This window comes from Lepisosteus platostomus, chromosome 6, assembly GCF_059453375.1.
Source record: "Lepisosteus platostomus isolate fLepPlt1 chromosome 6, fLepPlt1.hap1, whole genome shotgun sequence".
Taxonomy (NCBI): Eukaryota; Metazoa; Chordata; class Actinopteri; order Semionotiformes; family Lepisosteidae; genus Lepisosteus; species Lepisosteus platostomus.
Genome location: NC_142616.1, coordinates 24724265 through 24742432, shown reverse-complemented (window position 1 = coordinate 24742432; position 18168 = coordinate 24724265). Strand labels below are relative to the sequence as shown.

At 35.1% G+C, this 18168-nt stretch overlaps 1 protein-coding gene across 1 annotated transcript in view; it reads left to right on the top strand.

The window, feature by feature from the left end:
• Positions 1-1855: 1855 nt before the first annotated feature.
• Positions 1856-18168, top strand: part of gabrzb (gamma-aminobutyric acid type A receptor subunit zeta, b) — a 32192-nt gene continuing 15879 nt past the window's right edge. The window contains exons 1-2 of the mRNA XM_088635010.1: positions 1856-2172; positions 7555-7644. Coding sequence (XP_088491136.1) covers positions 7592-7644 — 53 coding nt within the window. The 5' untranslated portion in view covers positions 1856-2172; positions 7555-7591. The remainder of the gene's footprint in view (positions 2173-7554; positions 7645-18168) is intronic.

Sequence of the window (18168 nt, the reverse complement as noted above, 5' to 3'; positions counted from 1 at the left end):
ACAAACTGAACTGGTTTATTCTCTACAGAATATTTTTGCAGGCCAGCATGTAATATCTGGTCTCCTTATATATGTGCAGTAACTGCACGAACACAACATTCAAATATAACATGAATATTCTGAATTATTCATAAGACATATTATGTATTGCATACTTCCTTCTTTTCTTTTTTCTTTACCTTCTTTGAAATCTCCTAATCAAATTCCTAATTTACCAAAGAATTAAATCTCATCTCAATATTCACCAATAAACATTATTTACTACCATTTTAGTATGTCAGATATGCTACACAAAATGCATGTAACTTAAGGTCTGTGGGCATGTTTATTAGAGCCAATTTTTCTATTTTATTGCTGAAACTGGGAACAAGGCTCATCTGAAAACTAGAGACTAGTAATATACAGTACCTCCAATCTGATCCAGGTGAGACTGATAAAATATCTTTGACACTCATCTGTTTGCCACAATCTTTTTGGTTGCAAAGTTGCTGGCTGCTGTCCTAAGGGCTGGTATGTGAAGTTCTGATTTGAATTTGTGATATATGAAAGAAGCAGGACAGGCCCAGATACCTTGTAAATGAAAAGCAGATAGGTCAGCCTTGAGGAACGACCTGATAACACTGTCCTTTAGGCAGTGTCCTTGGAAATCAAGAACTTTTATTTGCTTATTATTCATCACTATCTGCTACACTAAGAAATGTTTTTTAATCTTCCTTTGCCCGTAATTTTCAAAATCTGCATTATAAACATTTAAGCACCATCATCATCATATTCTTATTATCTTGCTTTTTAATGAAAATGTGTTACTTTCATGATATAAAAGAGTTTTGATTGCAGGCATATGACAGCACAGAGGAGGTACAACAATAGCCCACGGACCAAGACAATTAAAATATATTAGTTATAGTTCCATTTAAAGCAGTAAAACCTAAAAATAATGCATTTTACTGTGTGAAAATGCACAAGTGAATGTTTTAACTTGTCCTTAATCTAAATATTTAAAAACAAGATATATTATAGGTACAAAACTATCTTAATCACTAACTAGGCACATACAGTATTGTTAGATTAGCTACTAAACAGATTAGAGCATTAGAGTACATTATTGCATTGTTATTACTGTACATACAGTATGTAAAATCCAAAGACATAAGCATATAAAATATTTTCTCATTTGCTGGGCTTTATGTTGTTTGCAATTTCTCCAACCTGTTTCTCTGTGTTTGCTTAATTTGTACAATTTCATCATCTTAATATACACAATAATGTCTGCATATTTTCAAATAATATCATAAAGCCAATTGATTATTTTAATGTGGATTATAAACCACATCAATCTGCTTCAGACAAGAGATTAATTAATGAATTGATTCACTCATTTAATAAGGGTATTCATTAGACACATTAAACACAATTTTAGCATAGCAGAATTTACTCAATAAAAGCAACATTTGTGAGCTGGCTAACAAGACTTGCATATGGCTTCTCATTAAAAACTGTGTATGTTTATGAACCAAGATACCAGAAGTGAGTGCTATTTTTTAATCTCAGAGTATAAATTATACAACAGACCGTCTCGTTTAGTAAAGTTTTGCATAAATAATATCCCCTCACCACTATTTTTATTTTTTCATCTTATTTAATATAAAAACATAGATGCCTTGTTTCAAAATCAAAACATCTCAAGAGGCGATATTATTTTTTTTGCAGGGTACAATCACAACTCAGCATTCTAAAATACTAAAAATAGAGACACTTAAATAAGTGGCGATACACTGCCTTGGCATAAATCCAGCTGTCCAAGCCAGTTAAATCTAGTCGAATCATCTCAGGTTAGTTTTTTTTTTCCTGTCAGTCACCAACTGTTAGACGTCTGAATGAGCATAGAACGTCGTCATGCATCCGCAGTACTGTGGAAATCTCTCCTCCCCGTTGGAGAAAATGTGTGGAGTTACCTTACCCTCAACCAGTTGTTCACAAGCGAATAGTGATGCGTGTGCTGTAGCGATTGCTTTTGTGCAAAGCAGGAGCCATCAGGACTAAACTCCTAAAGAGCTACATTCTTTTCGCTAAGGGAAACTCGATGTTATACGTACAGAATTTCTGTAAATAGGAATTTTCTTTTTTTTTTCTCAATTCTGAAATGCTTTCCGTCAGTAAGGGTCACTACAGGTAAGTTGGGTATATTATATCATTATATCAATGATTTTAACTTCGATGTTCAGCAGGTGTCACTCAAGGCATTAGCTTTGAAATGTTACACGTGAAATATATTAGCAACTAAGCAAAATATCGTAAAATGTTCATTTTAGTGGCACCTTGAGTTGTAATGTAATGTAATTCTTTGTACTTATTTGAATTATCTGTGAGTATTAACCCTAACCGAACAGCTAGGGTCTTTGCATATTTGAACACTCAACAAAAAAAAACAGCTAAAAAAACTCTCATCTTTAGTTTGCTTGCAGGTGTGTGTCTGGCTGTATGAAGTATTATCATAGTAAGCTAAATAGAAACACAGCAGATGATGTCAACGCAGACATAAAATGGTTGGGTATGCTTTTAAGAGTACAGTATATGGGATGTGATGCCTGAAAAGTACAGTAAATACAGTAGTAAGAATTCAGTCGCAGGTGCCAACTTAATTCTGCTTAGAGTGAATTGCAAACCTACCATTTAAAGAGGAATTAGAAGAAAGAAAAAATATCTCTGACCAATTTTCAAATGCTCAGTTAATGTAATTTTCACGAAAGTAAAAAAACCCCAACAGAAATCAGATAAAAACTTCTCCAAGTAAAAAAATCATATTAGAATGAAAAGCTAAAGTGACATTAATTGTGTACTATATCGAAAAGGGGACATTAAAGATGTGGTTAATTTTCAGTCTTCAGTTATAGTTCTTAATACTGTGTGTGAATGATCTGACCCCACTGTGCATAACAAGTATACCAAAATTCTGAAGAATAAATTGAGCACCCCTTTTATCCTTCCAGAGATACTGTATAATTAAAAAACACAGAGTTTTAAATTAGGTTTGTCCATTAAATTAGTACTACACCCCCAAAAAAAACAAGTACCATGCAGAGAATGTGTCAGTATGCAGAAAAATCTGTCACAAACAGAGAATAAGGAGCTTTGAAAGGAGTACGTACTGTATGTGGGCAAGGCAGAAACTCATAGAATCCCAGCAGGAAATTTACTAAACTTTGGAAATTCTACTGTGAAGTTTAATTGTAGCTTAATTGAAACAGAAAGGTCGTCTGGTTAGCCCCAGAGGGATGCCTAAAGATAACAGAACAGACACATTGTATCATAAAGAGAATTGTGGAATCCTGTCCTGGATCAGGTTGTAAATGTGGCAGAATATGATTTAGGTTCGGGCAATCATCTCTGCAGCGTACTATAGACTACAACAGAAGAACAGTGGCAGGAGACAGTTTCTGACCTGTACAGTATAGTGTAAGGTCAGATTTAACCAGCAATTATCAACATACTGTAGATACTACAGTATGTTCCCTCCTACCTCTTGGAAAGAGCTGGATAGTGTCCATGTTGATTAACAAGGTTTGAAAGAGCAGAAAATTGATTTTCCAATCCTGTGATTCTTCAACTACCTTTTAGCTATATGAATTGCATTTTCTTGTCCAAAGGTGAACAGAACTTGATGTATGATAAAGAACTCCATTATTCCGCTAAAAACATAAGTGACGCAGGGCTGTCATTTGACTTTGTCTAAAATCAATAGATAATTTTTGCCACAGGAAGAAAGCAATCTCAGATGAGCGCTCAACTTTAATGTCTGTTGGAAATCAGGGCTAAGCAGGCTGACAAGGTCTGTGTGATGCTTCTTGGTAATACTCTGATTTGTGACAGTTGGGTGGTGACATTGTAATCTTCTTACAGCTTCACGTGATGAAAGTCTCATCTCTCCTTTCTTTGTGGTCCCTTTATAGTCATGTAGCAGAATGTCTTACAGAAAATGCTTGGAGCATTACCCAGATTATCAATTTTTCCACCCAAAGATAGACAGCAGTATTATCAAAATAAAAAAAATGCTACTTTTTTTCATATTGAAATAATGTTGTTAGAAAAATTACAATCTATTCTGTATACACCATGATATTTCCAAAGGAAACTGCTATTTCTATGAAGCACATACATGGGTGATATTATTCAAAGATAGAGTTGTAGAAAATGGGACAAGATCTGATGCTTTTTAATATCCAGAATGTGTGAAATCATTTTGTAGTACAAAATCAACTAGACAACTGCAATTATAATTTGATCATGTTCTGCCACACAAAAGAAAGGCAAATAACTGGACAGTATAGTCCTTTTTTATCTTCTGCAATATGCCAGGCTATTTTGGCATTGGAACAGCCCTTCTGGACTTTCATGTAGATTACTAAATGAAATTGTGAAGCACCAAGAATCTACACAAGCGATTAATTGTCACTGTGATAAAGTAACACCTGTTTTCAAAAATTCATTACAATTGAGATCTGTGTTAAGAGAAGCACATTTTTAACCACAAGTAATTTTGTCCCCAAATGATCAAAATCAGCATAGTTCCCAACTATCAAGAGTACATTAAAATAAAAGCTTCATATGCACCAAAGTTTTATTTATAGGGTGACAATCCTTTTAAGAGAAACTGTCAGCCACCGTAGTTCCTGAAGTTGTAATTTATGTTCAATACAGTATATGTTATCTAACATTTAAATAGAAACCACAGTAATTTTTAAAATCACCTGGCTCACAAAAGCATATACTCTATATTTGTTTTACCTTTAACTTTTTTTCTTCCTTTTCTGAGGAACTACTGAGCTACAGTATTTTATTAGTAAGCTTAGAGTTATACCGTTGTTGAAAATGTAGATATTTTCAAAGACTGGATAACACAAGCCCTCAAGGGCTGGATTCCTGCAGGTCTAATAGGCATCTTTCAATTAGTAACTGACTGCACCCTGGAAAGAAAGAAGTAATGTGACTTTTCATTTGAATACTTCATTTTAATTATTAAGGTTTGGAGAAGAATGGAAAATGGAAATCCTTGTGGCCCCTGCAGACTAGCATTTCCCATCCTTGTTTTAAGGCATGGAGTGTGTAATGATTGTATTAGTTTTAGTGTTTTAGTTCGGGGACATTTAACACACTAAATATTTATGTTTGCATACAAATGGCAAGAATTGCTCTCAAATCAAATCTTGATTTTTTTCCTTAAGTACAGCTTTTAATTTAGACTTACTTAAATCCATCAAACCAAGGAACTGCAGTATATTATTATTTTAAATCCACTCGAATGTGTTTCATTTCAAAGGCTGTCAGTTGAATGTCGGGTTTAGAGTTCTTTCATTTTTAACAAATGAAACAAATTGTGAGAGAATCCAGTTGTCAACTTTGCAGATGTGAGCACTGATCATTTAGAAATGTATAATAAAAATGGAAACCAGACGTTTTATTTAAAATAAAGTGCATTAGACACACTTTACTTTAAGATGCATCAGTCTTCGTACGCAAAATAACCTAGTAAAAGAGCCATGAACCTGTAAGCTAACGTTATTATAAGAACAACGAAAAGAATGAAGATGCCCCAAAAAACAGATTAATTAACCCGTTAATAAACTTAAATTTCTTTGCTGAATGCAGAGGAGAGGTGCAGTACACTGACAGTTTTAAATTTTAAACATCCTTGTCTAAATAAGCTCACATTTAAAATAATACAGAACATTACATCATTAACTTAATTCTTTTTTTTGCCATAATTTATTATTCTCTGTCCAATAAGCATTTTAAATAATGTGTTAAACAGTACAGTACTATTAAGAACTATTAACTAAGACCATGTTTAAAGCCAAGGTTTGTTTTCATTGATATAACTTGGTAACTTGAATCCTACAACACTTTGGGCATAAAATTGCATAATACCGAAATTTTAAATGCTGTATCCTGTCGATTCCACTTATATCCTCTGGCTTGTGTTTCATTGTTGATTCTGGAGAAGACTATTGAGTTGACTTTGTCAATGCCTTTAAGCATTGACTGCTTAATCGAGTGTCTTCGTTGTCTTCTCTGGTAAAGATTAAAATTATTTGGTTCTTTTCTCTTTATTTAAATTAAATGTTTTAATTAAATGTGAAAAGAACGTTTAATATAGCACCCAAGATTCAGTATTAGATATGTAGTTTAAAAGAGGCCTCATAGTACTTAAGTTCTGCATTTTTAATAGATTTAATAGATAGTAATGCTGGACACATTATACTTCATAGTTGTAAAGAGTCTTTAAGTGTGTTCCCAAAGCCCTTAACATAGAGAGGATTTATCAAAAAAAAAATACCTTTAATATTTTGGTAAAAAAAATCGAAACCCCCAATAGCCTTAGACAAAGAATTCCAGAGGAAACTTAGAAGGAGCAGAGAGTGAATTTCAGTCTATTAACTGGATGTAAAAATGCCCTAGTTGAGTGAAAAATCCAATCATTGCAGTGCATACTTTATTATCACTTGAGTACTTACTTCCAAGAATAAGTGTAAAAGCAATGAAGTTTCATCCTCAGGAGCCTGGAATAATGCTCCACAGAGCAGGAGTGTCATGCTAAATTGTTACAAAAAGGAGAGAGGAAAAAAGTGAAAGGATTGATCAAAAGGTGTTCTGAGAATAGGGGCCAAGAGTCTTTGTGGCTGCCAAACAGCAAAAGTTTTTGTCTGAAGCTGTAACCTTCAATTCGTCAGGCTATGCTTTTGCTTCATGAGTTGAAATTCTGATTATGCTGCAAGAAAATTCATTTAGTGATGTTATCATTTTTCTGTAGAGGATATTACATGTGACAAAACCACATTACGTTTTTACACAACTCAAATTTTCAATTGGAGAGGCCTTGAGTTGAATGGCTAGAGGAATCTACAGGCAAGATTGATGCTGGGTGGCAGAAAATTGGCTCTGCTAGATACCTTCTAAAGCATTGTATGAATAAAGCCAGCAGCAATGTCCAATGAGAGTGTTAAATTCATCAATTCTAACGGATAAGGCTGTCCAAAGAAATAACAAGAAAAAAATATATTTTTATTTTATCATGAGGAGAGCCAAGTAACCCCATGGGCCAGATCACTGGCTTATAAGCACAACTGGTTTCAGAAGCACAGATTCAGATCCCATCTCCAGTTCCCACTGCAGTGGACTGGCGTTTCATCCAGGGTGTATCCTGCCTTGTACTGTACATGTTGCTTACTGGGATTAGGCTCCAGCTCCCCTGTGACCCTGTAGTAGATAAAGCGATTAGAGGATGGATGGATTGATAGCGTGGGTCTGATTTACACTGGGCACCATGGAGTTTACTTCAATGATTTGATTTCTTGTATTATTAGCTGTAAAAGACTATGGATTTTAGCAACAGTAATTGTCACAGATTTCATAGGTACTGTTCAATAGCAGGTCTTCATGCAACTGAGTGACATTTTTAATTTAACTATGACTGCTGAAATAATATTTGACTCTTGTTTTATTAAAAAAAACTTCAAAGAATACAGCTAATGTTTTTTTTTCTATTTTTGCTTTCAGATAAACACGCACAATAACAATACCTGCTAAATCAACAATGCATTTGTTTAATTCTGGTGGAAGAGCACTTGCTATTTTTATAATCAGCAGGTAAGCTGACAATACCTACATATTGCATAAAAGAATGTTTGTGGAAAAAAACACAAATCCATTTGCAAACAGTATCATGCCATAAAAAACAGATTAAATATCTCAGAAGCCCACAATAACCAATAAAATTGTGCTGTAGGTAGTAAATTGCATTTTCCAAAGCAAGAATTCAAATTGTATTGTTTTCTTTTGCAAGTTTACAGATTATACTGCAACAAGTCTATAAATTGTCCCTGTGTGTTTGTGTGTGCCTTGAGATGGACTGACGCTTGTGCCCAATGCTTTAGGGACAGGATACAGTTGCTATGTCCCATACCAGCTTTCTGATAATGGATGGGATGAAGGTGAGACAATTACACAGAAAATGGAAAATTCATCATTGTTATTTGATTGGATGTGATCTTTGCTGCCATTTTGGAATATTTGCATTGAAGACAGGAAGGACGCAAATGAGTTCAACAATATATTGTTGCTTTGTATTACTTATAGGATATAGGAAAGGGTTTTTATCTCATACAATATTTATCGCTTATACCTCCAAGATGGTACCATGTTGTTACTTAATTACTGCGCTAGAAATGAAACCCTGTTCTTTTTATCCAGACAATGTAGGTGAGGAATATACATTGCATCACAATATGGTTTACAGTCAATCAGATAAATAAGTATATATTATAAGGTTGTTATTATTATTATGAATCCCTCATATTCGATAACTGTTTTTTCAATCAATAGTTTATTTTCCTTACTGTAACACTAACAGATGTTGCCATCTCATCTATCCTTAAAGCTTGAATTCCATGCTTGCAATTATCTTTCATAAGCAGAGACTAGCAGGAGGTTACGCATTCATCTGTTTGCTAACCCATCTGTGGTAGGAAGCCGCCTGGGCACCAGGGGAGGCTGAACTGAGCCCCAACATGCAAGATTAATGTTGCTTCATGGTATACACACCTGTACTCCACAGAAAAATAGTTAATAATATAAAGACTTATTAAAAAGCATGTGTGCCAAGACATCATGCATCCTTGACAAATGTTTTATGATAAATGGATGTACAATGGGTAGCACAATGGCATTGGCAGTCCCTTTGGTTCTGGGTTCAGTTCTTGACTGAAGCATCGGTGTGGCGCTTGAATGTTATCAATGTGTTTTCATGGGTTTTTGCAAGTTCTCTGGTTTCCTCCCAAAAACATGTGAGCAGTAGACTGGTGTCCAGAGTGTATTATGCAGTCTTCTTTCCAAGATTTATCTTGCAGGTTTATGTGCTGTTTTTATGTTGCCTACTTTTATGCATTTTTCCATTTTAATGTCCCCATGTGTGGTGAACCAATTGGTACTGCCATCTTGATTAGAACCAGCTGCCTAGATGTGTGATGGTGACTGACTGATTCACCAGCTTGAGATTTCTGGAACACTCTTGTGTTCTCCATGTACAGTATAGTATTGTGTGTAATATACAGTGTATAATGGAGGTATAGTATCTCCATGTATAGTATGGTCAGTCAGCTAGTGAGCCTATCTTTAGATTTAGTGTGAGAGTGAGAGACCGTATATCTTGAAACTTAATGGTATGGCAACAGTGTGTAATGGGGTTTAGGGGTTCCAGACCAAAGTGTCATGGGTTCAAGTCCTGGTTGTTACACTCTTTTAGCAAGGCATTTCATTTAGATTGTTCTTGTTATATGCCTTACTGGACATTTCTGTTTTCTCTGTGGATTTTACAACTAGGTTGAGGAAGATTTATTGTTGTAAAATGATTGTTGAATTTGTGTTGTTATACTATATTAGTTGGATGGTAGAATAAGTTTTTTTGTTACAAGATGTAGAATGAGTGGCAGTATGATGACATGGCAGTAAGCATTGCTGTCACACAACCCATGGATCCAGGGTTTAATTCCAGTCTAAGTTACCTTCTGTGTGGCAGGTTTTCACTAGGTGCTTTAGTTCACTGCTGGTGTACAACTGCAAGGTGTACATATCATTTAGAATTTCTAAAACTGTCCTGTGTGTGAGTGCCCTGTGATAGATTGGCATTTTATCCCCTGGGTGTATCCTGCCTTGTGCTCATGGTCTGCAGGGTTAGATTCTGGCTCACTACAACCTTGTATTAGGCTAAGTAGTTACTGAATTGGATGCAGGCAAATTTTAAATTCTCATTACAGATTTCTATTTTCATTGGAAAGTAATGTTTCATAAATTAGGAATTAGTTCAGGTTCAGTTGCAGGCCCTATTTTGTCTTTAAAAATAATAATGACTCCTGTAAGTTCTTTCTCCATCATTACACTTTCAGAAGTTCCTGTCTCTGAAATCATGTTTTTTGTGCCTTGCTAAAAAAAGAAAAAACAAAAGAAGAAGGGAATCATATCAACACAGAATATCTGTTTTGTTGCTAGCAGGCTGAGGTTTTTATGTGGCATGATGATCTACTGTATAGTTACTTGTCAGATGCATACCTTGAAGTATGTGTGTGAAGCATCAAACAGACTTCTTAAATTTCTGTTTATTGTCAGGTTTTGTATTGTGTTTTTTTCAGTTCCAAATGCAGGTTGAAAACCAAATGATAAGACTAAAAAAGTCAATGGAGAAATAAATTATTTTTTTAGAAAAATGACCTGTGAGTTTTCCACATATAGTATACACATTGGTAGTGCTATTCCAATGAACTTTGTAGCTTGTCATCACTTTAATGAGCTTTGTATAAAATCTGACTTATTTTTATGTACATGTATTTGCACCAGAAAATAAATCTCTGTAATTATTTAATGTGTAACATATAATAATTATTATTAGTACTAGTTTTATAAAACATTTAGCCCTTAAAACACATCATGGATAGTAAATACATTAAGGCTTGTACTGTAATTATTAGTTCTTGTCAGTCATAAATTGCTAATATGTGTTATAATAAGTGTTACTAAAGCTGTGTATTAGATACAGTACTTACAGTACAGCTTACAAACATATACAGTATGAATATCTTTTATTTTTAAGCAATTAAAATTAGTTTGCCTGTATATTTATTTAAAATAAAGGGTTACAGAAATCTCAAGGATTCACATACAGTATAGGCCACATTGAAGAAGAAAAGTAACTTTCTCAGATATTCTTAAACAATCACCTTATGTGGTTTTTAATAATAATAAAATGTATTCAGCAGTTGCTAAACTTATAACTTAAATATAACAGAATAAATCATTTTAAGTGCAACTGTTTTACTGAAAGTAATGGAAATGTTGTTGCACAGCTATATGCCTTGAGGCCAGAGATGTATTTTTCAGTTCCAGATTGTGACTATTTTGGGTCCACATTACATTAATGTAAATAGTGTGTAAATTCCATTTGGAATTCATTTGTGTTTACTTAGTCCTCTGTTTATAAACACAATTAAGACAGTGAAAGCTGAGCCTTTTTAGAATATCTTTTTTCAGAATATCTTTTAGAAAATTAAAATGATTTTATTTGGTGTTGAGATATTCTAAACCGATGGCTTAAGTTATTTCCTCATTTTCTCCCACTTTTAACTTCTCAATTTATCTTCTCTCCACCACCACCCAATCCTGCTCCTGCTCTACTACAAACTCAGTATCACATCACGTCTTCTTCTCCCAACCCGTTTCTTCACTGGCACGTTCCTGCCACTTCTTCTTCAGCAAGGTTCACCCCTTCCTTACCAACTATTCTACAGTACATAACCGCTCATCCAGGTCCTGGTAATCTCTTGCCTGAGCTGTTGTTAAGTCCCTCTTGGCTGGGCTGATCCCTCTGCCAATGCTTGTGTGATTACTCCTGTCCCTCCTGTTACTGCTTGTATCTAATTCAAACCCTAGATCTTGCTTACTGCTGTCTCACCCACTCTACTGCTGCTTATCTTCACTGCCTCACATCCTCCCCGCTCTTCCTGTTCCAGAGGATTTTTCTTTCCACCCTCAGTTCTTCCACTTCCAGAGCTTCTCATTGTTGGAAGCAGCTACCCACGGAAATCAGAACTGCTCAATACCCGACCAGTTTTCTGGCACCTACTCAAGACACATCTGTTTTTAAGTAGCACCTGTCATCTCTCAGCTCCATCCTTCAGTAACTCTTCTACTGAATTGCACGAATCCTTTTAATTCTCAAACATGTAATGTTATTTGTCAATTGTATTTATTCACTGTAAACATGGAAAAACAGGGCCCTTAAATTACCCCACTCTAACCACATTATCTATATACCGCTTTAGTTAATAGTTTTTTACTTTATTGTGCCCCCAGAATTGTTCCTTATACTTACAGTAAACTTAATGTCAACGTTCTGTTTATTGTGTGTCCCTCTGGGTAATGATATCTGCTAAGTAAATCATAATGAAAATATTTAATGGTGTTGAGATGTGGCAAGGTGGCATGTACACAGGCAGAAATGCATTTCAGCCTTGATCTACCACCTAAGATATCCTTTAAGCTACAGTACCAGATGAATAAATCAAATAATATTTGGAATACCAAACTGAAATCTTAAACGTTCATTATATTTGTGTTAATAATTGCACCATTATACTGTAGTTCTGAAATTACAACTAAGAGCTACTGAGGTCATGGCAGATGATGGGTTTAAAGCTGTCAGCCTCTGCTTAATAATCATGTGCCCTATTCACAGCACAGGACAACCTGGCTCATTTGTGCAACAGCTGCAAAACCTTTTGATCATCACCTCAAACCACTACTGTGAGCTCTAATTGCATGTGAGCACAACCTTATTATGCGCCCTTCCAACCTCCATTAGTGTGCTATACTGTATTAAATCTTGCAATAAGACTAAGTGTATGACATACTCATACTGTAAATACAATATGCTGTACTAATTGCAAAACAAACAAAAATGTAAATTTCTGAAAAATGAACTCTATTTAATTAGTTGATATGATTTATCAAATAGTTGTTGGTACATAATTAGCAACATGACCACACTATAATTAGAGTATAGATATGAAGTGCAGTTATCTATTAAGTACTTAATTAAAAAAACTGCTTTTCTGTCTACCTTTGTGTGTTCAGTGCTTTCTCTTTCAGCTGTGTCAATCTGTCTTCACGGCTATCCATTTGTCACTATGGTTGTATTACTATTTGTCCTTGAAATGTGCTGTCTGTTAGTCAGTCCATTCTGTGTGTGAGTGCCCTGTGTTAATAATTCTTTATGTACTGTAAGAACACTGTTTCTTAAAGAGTGTATATTCCATTTGGAGAGTCTGCTTTTTATTTTAGAATCCTACATGTGCTCTTTAATGGAAAATAGATTATAATCAGTTTTTTTGGAAGAGTAAAGAGTTTCATTCATTTCAAATAACATTTGTAAGTAGCTTCAACACAGTTGTAGTAGTAGTACTGCCACATAAAATGCTTTTAAAATTTTTATTTCACAGTGGTCGTGTAAAGGATTCTCTAACATTTACACCGGGAGACCAAATGTTACTTTTTAATACTGTATATTAGATTGTGTCTGGTAAGTGACCAATAAGTACAATAGTTAGAATCCTAATCTCTGATCAAAGAAAGCAGAAATGTCAGCACTATGTCAAAATGTATTTTCTGTACATTGTACAGTACTGTATATGATGCATGGTTTCATTGTGTCGGTTCACTCTGGGGAGGACTTAAACCTCCCCCGCCACATTAGTCAGACAATGAATGGCTACACTGTAGTAGGCGTATATAATAAATAAGAATTTTATGTGATTACACTTTGTCTGCTGTCTTTAATGTAATGTACTGTTTTAGAATCTGCTGTATTGTTGTTTCATCAAATTTAAAGGTGGTGCAGACCAGATACATGTATTACTAACTAGAAGAGTGCATTTTCTTCAGTTATCAAGATTAATTATTTAGTAAGATAGTTACATTTAGGATTTACTCATTCTGTAAAAAATACCCTTTAAGAATATATTGAAATATTGAATTAGGAGGTCTTGAGACCAGAGACATTAAAATATATTTAAAGATAACAGACTGATTAGTAAAACTGTAGACAAAACTTACATTCTAGTACTGTACATACAATTGAAATTTGTTCTGAAACCCAACCCATTTTATCTAAGTACCCACCATAGATTACAACCATTGCCATTCTTTTACGCTCAGAAGTAGACATACTGTACATTTGAATCTGAGAAAAAGTAAGGCTTATTCATAAAATAGTGGTCCTCCATTAATAGACTTAATCTAAACTGATACTTAAAGGAGACAAACATTGACCGCTGCATAAAAATGCAATACAATTTATAAGAATGACTAAATTTGCCTGGCAGAGTTAAGAAGGAAACCTAAAGTGCTCCACAAATAAAAAACCTAGAGCTCATTTACCTAATCTTAGTCAGTCTGTCCTATGCTCAAATAACTGAAAGCCTTCTTCTCATTAAGGAAATATCCACGTGTTTAAGATTGGACAGTGATGGCACATGAGCTTCACTGATCAGATCCAAGAAATTCCAGCCTGTTCAGTTGTTGAGCCATCTGGTGTCCACTCAGCTGGGGCTACTGTCTGATTAGATTAACTCAGCTATGCAAACAAACACCAGCAGCAATTATCCCCCTCTAGCTAGCATTTCTCTTTAGATGGTGTCAATGACTAAGGGACCATAAAATAATCAATAATTTATGGATATAATCAATACTTAATGAATTCATAATATATATCTCCGACAAATAATATTAATATAATGTATAATGCCTTAAACGCTACTGTTAAGTAGAATACATTTAAATTTGTTTCAGTTTCAAAATATTCGGAACATTGGTTAGGTTTGTTGTTTTTTAAGGTCTTCAGACCCATACAATAGTAAACGTCACTTAATGCCTTTTGGTGTCTGTGTACTGACCTACAGTACCTGATTGATTGATAGATCTGAGAATTGCAGGAATGCAGTTCATTATTACTGTACAGAAGTTGATCATTCTAGCTACCCTAGAGAGACACAGATTATGAATGCTTTAAGAAGAAAAACACTGTCATTCAGGGTTAGAGTCACTGGCTCTGGCTTTATCATTTTTGTGTCAGAATTTGCAAATCAGCGTGTTTCTGAAATCTTAGGATTTTTACACTGTTTGAAGCAAGTCATGCAACCATTAGATCATATCTTTACCGTAGTGTTCAGTTCCTTTTATTTTTATGGGTGAAATAAAAGCCTCATATTTCATACGGATTGCAAGTACCAAACGCAGCACTTATCAGTGGCTTCACTGTCAGCCTGAGACTGCTTACTGTTGTCCAGCAGAATGTATCATCTTGTACAGTATGTTAGCAATTGGTAGGCTGGTTAATGTGTTCATTTAACACAGTTGTACAGTCCAGTTTAGTTTCTATAATATTGCAAAATCTTATTCCCTTGTACATTATTTTAATATCTAGGGTTCTTTACTTGTTCTCACCATCTGCACTCACCTACCCTCAAGCTACTATGCCAGATTGACATAAGGAAGATTCATGGAAATGCAAATGTTCAATTTTTTTAGAAAAACTTTTTGTGTTTGTGAATGTTCAAAAAGTAATATACTTTTTGCTTGGTTGTCACATTTAGATTCCATTAAATACACTGTTTAATAACTTATAAAATACAATCACAGAAGTACAAACTGTAGTTGACAACCACAGTAGAAAAATACTCAATAAACAGTTTTCATTTCATTTATTTTTCTGTTAAAATAGACATACCTGTAGTTTCAACAATCAAAACAACTGTCTGGTGGTGCTAAATTTGCAGTTAAAAATAATCGTGGGAATTTGTTCCAGGATAGTTTAAATGTCTTTTACAGTATGACTGTGTTAGGAAAGTGAAATACATATTAGAAAAATAGTGCTAAAACTTTATTTCAGAACCTTTTTGGGCACAAGCCCAATTATTATTATTATTATTATGAGGGTGGTGCAGTGGCTCTGTGCCTCTTGCTGGAAGGTTGCTGGTTCATATCCTGCATCCAGCAGAGGAATCCTGCTCCGTTGGGCCCCCAAAACAAGGTCCTTAACCCTAACTGCTCCAGGGGTGCTGTATAAATGGCAGACCCTGCGCTCTGACCCCGAGTTTCTCTCCCTTTCTGTGTGTCTCATGGAGAGCAAGTTGGGCTACAGTATGTGAAAAGACAAAATTCCTAATGCAATAAATTGTATGTGGCCAATAAAGTGATCTTACTTATAGTTCAGGCTGTATTGTCTGTGCAATTCCAGACATGAAATGTAATTGAGAAATGGGATTAAATGCATAGTCTGCTATTAAAATACACCTGTAAAAGAAGTGTCAAAATTCCCACATAGCAATTCCTCTTTAAATTGCTCTTTAACATTTAAAACTGATCAGGTTAACTTGAATAGGTTGCAGTGGGTTGACCTAAGTGTTTAATAATAACTGTCATTGAAAGTCATTATCTTTTCAAGGATCTGAGGTTAGAAAATATACTGTAGCTGTCCTTAGATAAGCCAGTCATAGACCGTATAAATCATATCAATTAAGAACGATTGATTGCCTCAATAAAAAAAGGCTGCTCTGTTGATCATTATTTCAGTTGAACATGAACAAACTGAGAAATTGGATGTTCAATAACTGGCTCTATGTATGCATGTATATTTCTGAATGCATGTATATTTTTTTCTCCTGATAATTGGTACTTGTATCAAAATCTAAACACTCAGTTAATACTGAAAGAATAACTCAAGACTGTAAGGTTTTAGCCTTTCATTTTTCTGTGGCCTAACTTATGTCAATAAGATAACACAATTTTGGTTTAAACCCTAATTAATAGAATGTAGACATGAAAAGTATTAAAAGCTTATTTGCAACAGCCTATTAAAAGTTTATTTGGCATAACTCCCTTTATTAAGAGAATGGCAACCTGACAGTAAAGGCAAGGCTGAAGGAGATCCCTAAAAGAGACTCCATAACACTGATGTAGAGTTCTTCCATGACAGAGTTTGTGGTGTGTGAGCATTAGGTTGATCGGGTCAGTGTGGGTATACAGTAAAAAGGCTCTGAAAGACCACCCACCCAGGATTTTGATAATCGAGAAAAGAGTGATTGGCACTGAGGCTGGTTTTGGGTAGCATGTTATGAGGTGGTGTAGGAATCAGTGATGGTTAACAACCCGTTGATTCTCATCGATGAACAAAGGGTGGGACAGGATGGCTGACTGAGATAGAAGTAATGAATGGAACCCTCAGCCTGCCCTGTCCGCCTTGCTTCTTTTAAGGTGGACAGTGTTTGTGTCATTATAGAGAATATTAAGCATCTAAAAGCCTTGACAGGCAGACCAATTCAAATAAAGAATGTGGTATGAGATTCTCAACAGAATAATACTTTTGAGAGGGAGTGATGAACAGAGAAATAGGATGATTTTTGGCAGTATAGCGTCTGAATATGGAGCAATCAGCATTGGTGCCTCATCCACTTCTGGGTTAAGGTTCTGAATTTCTAAATTTTGGAAATTAGAAAGCAAATCAGCATTTTGGTTCAGGTAACACGGAATATTCTAGCAAATTTCTGAATTTAAATTGGATACATAAAGATACTCAGGCGAGACATCTCAGCGGGTTTGTGATCTGGTGAGATTTTCTGCACCCTTTGTTTATAATGTAGACCATGGCTATGTGGTTTGAATAATGAAGGATGGATTTTAGGCTCAAGGTGGATGAAACCACAAAGAAGAGTGATTAGAGCAAAGGGGGGCAGTGCATAAAACATAACAGTGGAACTGCAAGGAAAACATTGAGAAACTTAATGCAGCCAAGCAGCGAAGTAGCCACAAAACATTTCCCCCTATAATTATACGCCTGAATATGATCCAGCATCAGTACAAAGTTGAATTCCTTGGAGTCAGAATGCTATCACTATTAAAGAAGCTGATGCCATTCTATTGCTTCAGACACAGGAACAACAACCTAAGTTTCCTCCCAGCAGCCAGTATCCAAAGAGATGTACTGTAGTGATGCACAGATGCAAGAGAAGGAGCTTGACTGAGATAATACAGCATACCTGAGGAATGATGTAGATAGCACCATTTAAATGACCAAGAAGAAGGAGACGCTTGCATTTTGAACAAGAGTAAAGGAAGTTGGAAAGGCATTTGTTAATGCAATCGAGTTTAGCCTGTGGCAAAAAAGGATAATTACAGTCGTGCCCCAAAAACCTACACCAGGCAACTGCTGCTTCTGTGTAAGTGTTGGCTGCGCAAATATAGCACTAGAAGACAAGAAATAAAAATGAGCATGTAAGGAAATTTGAAAAGGTTATCAACACATGAAAAGGTGTTTGTGTTTATCAATAGTGTCAGATGTCCATGGTCATGTAGTGACTCCTCATTTACTGTCACAATAAACAGGACCATTTTGTTTCTGTTTCTCACAAATTTTCTTCTACTGAAAAGTGATACAAATTATTCAGATCATTGCTATGTATATAGCAATTGTTACGATCCCTGCCTCCCGGCAACGAAAGAGGCAGAAGAAGGCGTAGTCTTAGTTCATTAGTCTACCTATCAGTGTAAACTTTCACCACCACACCTCCG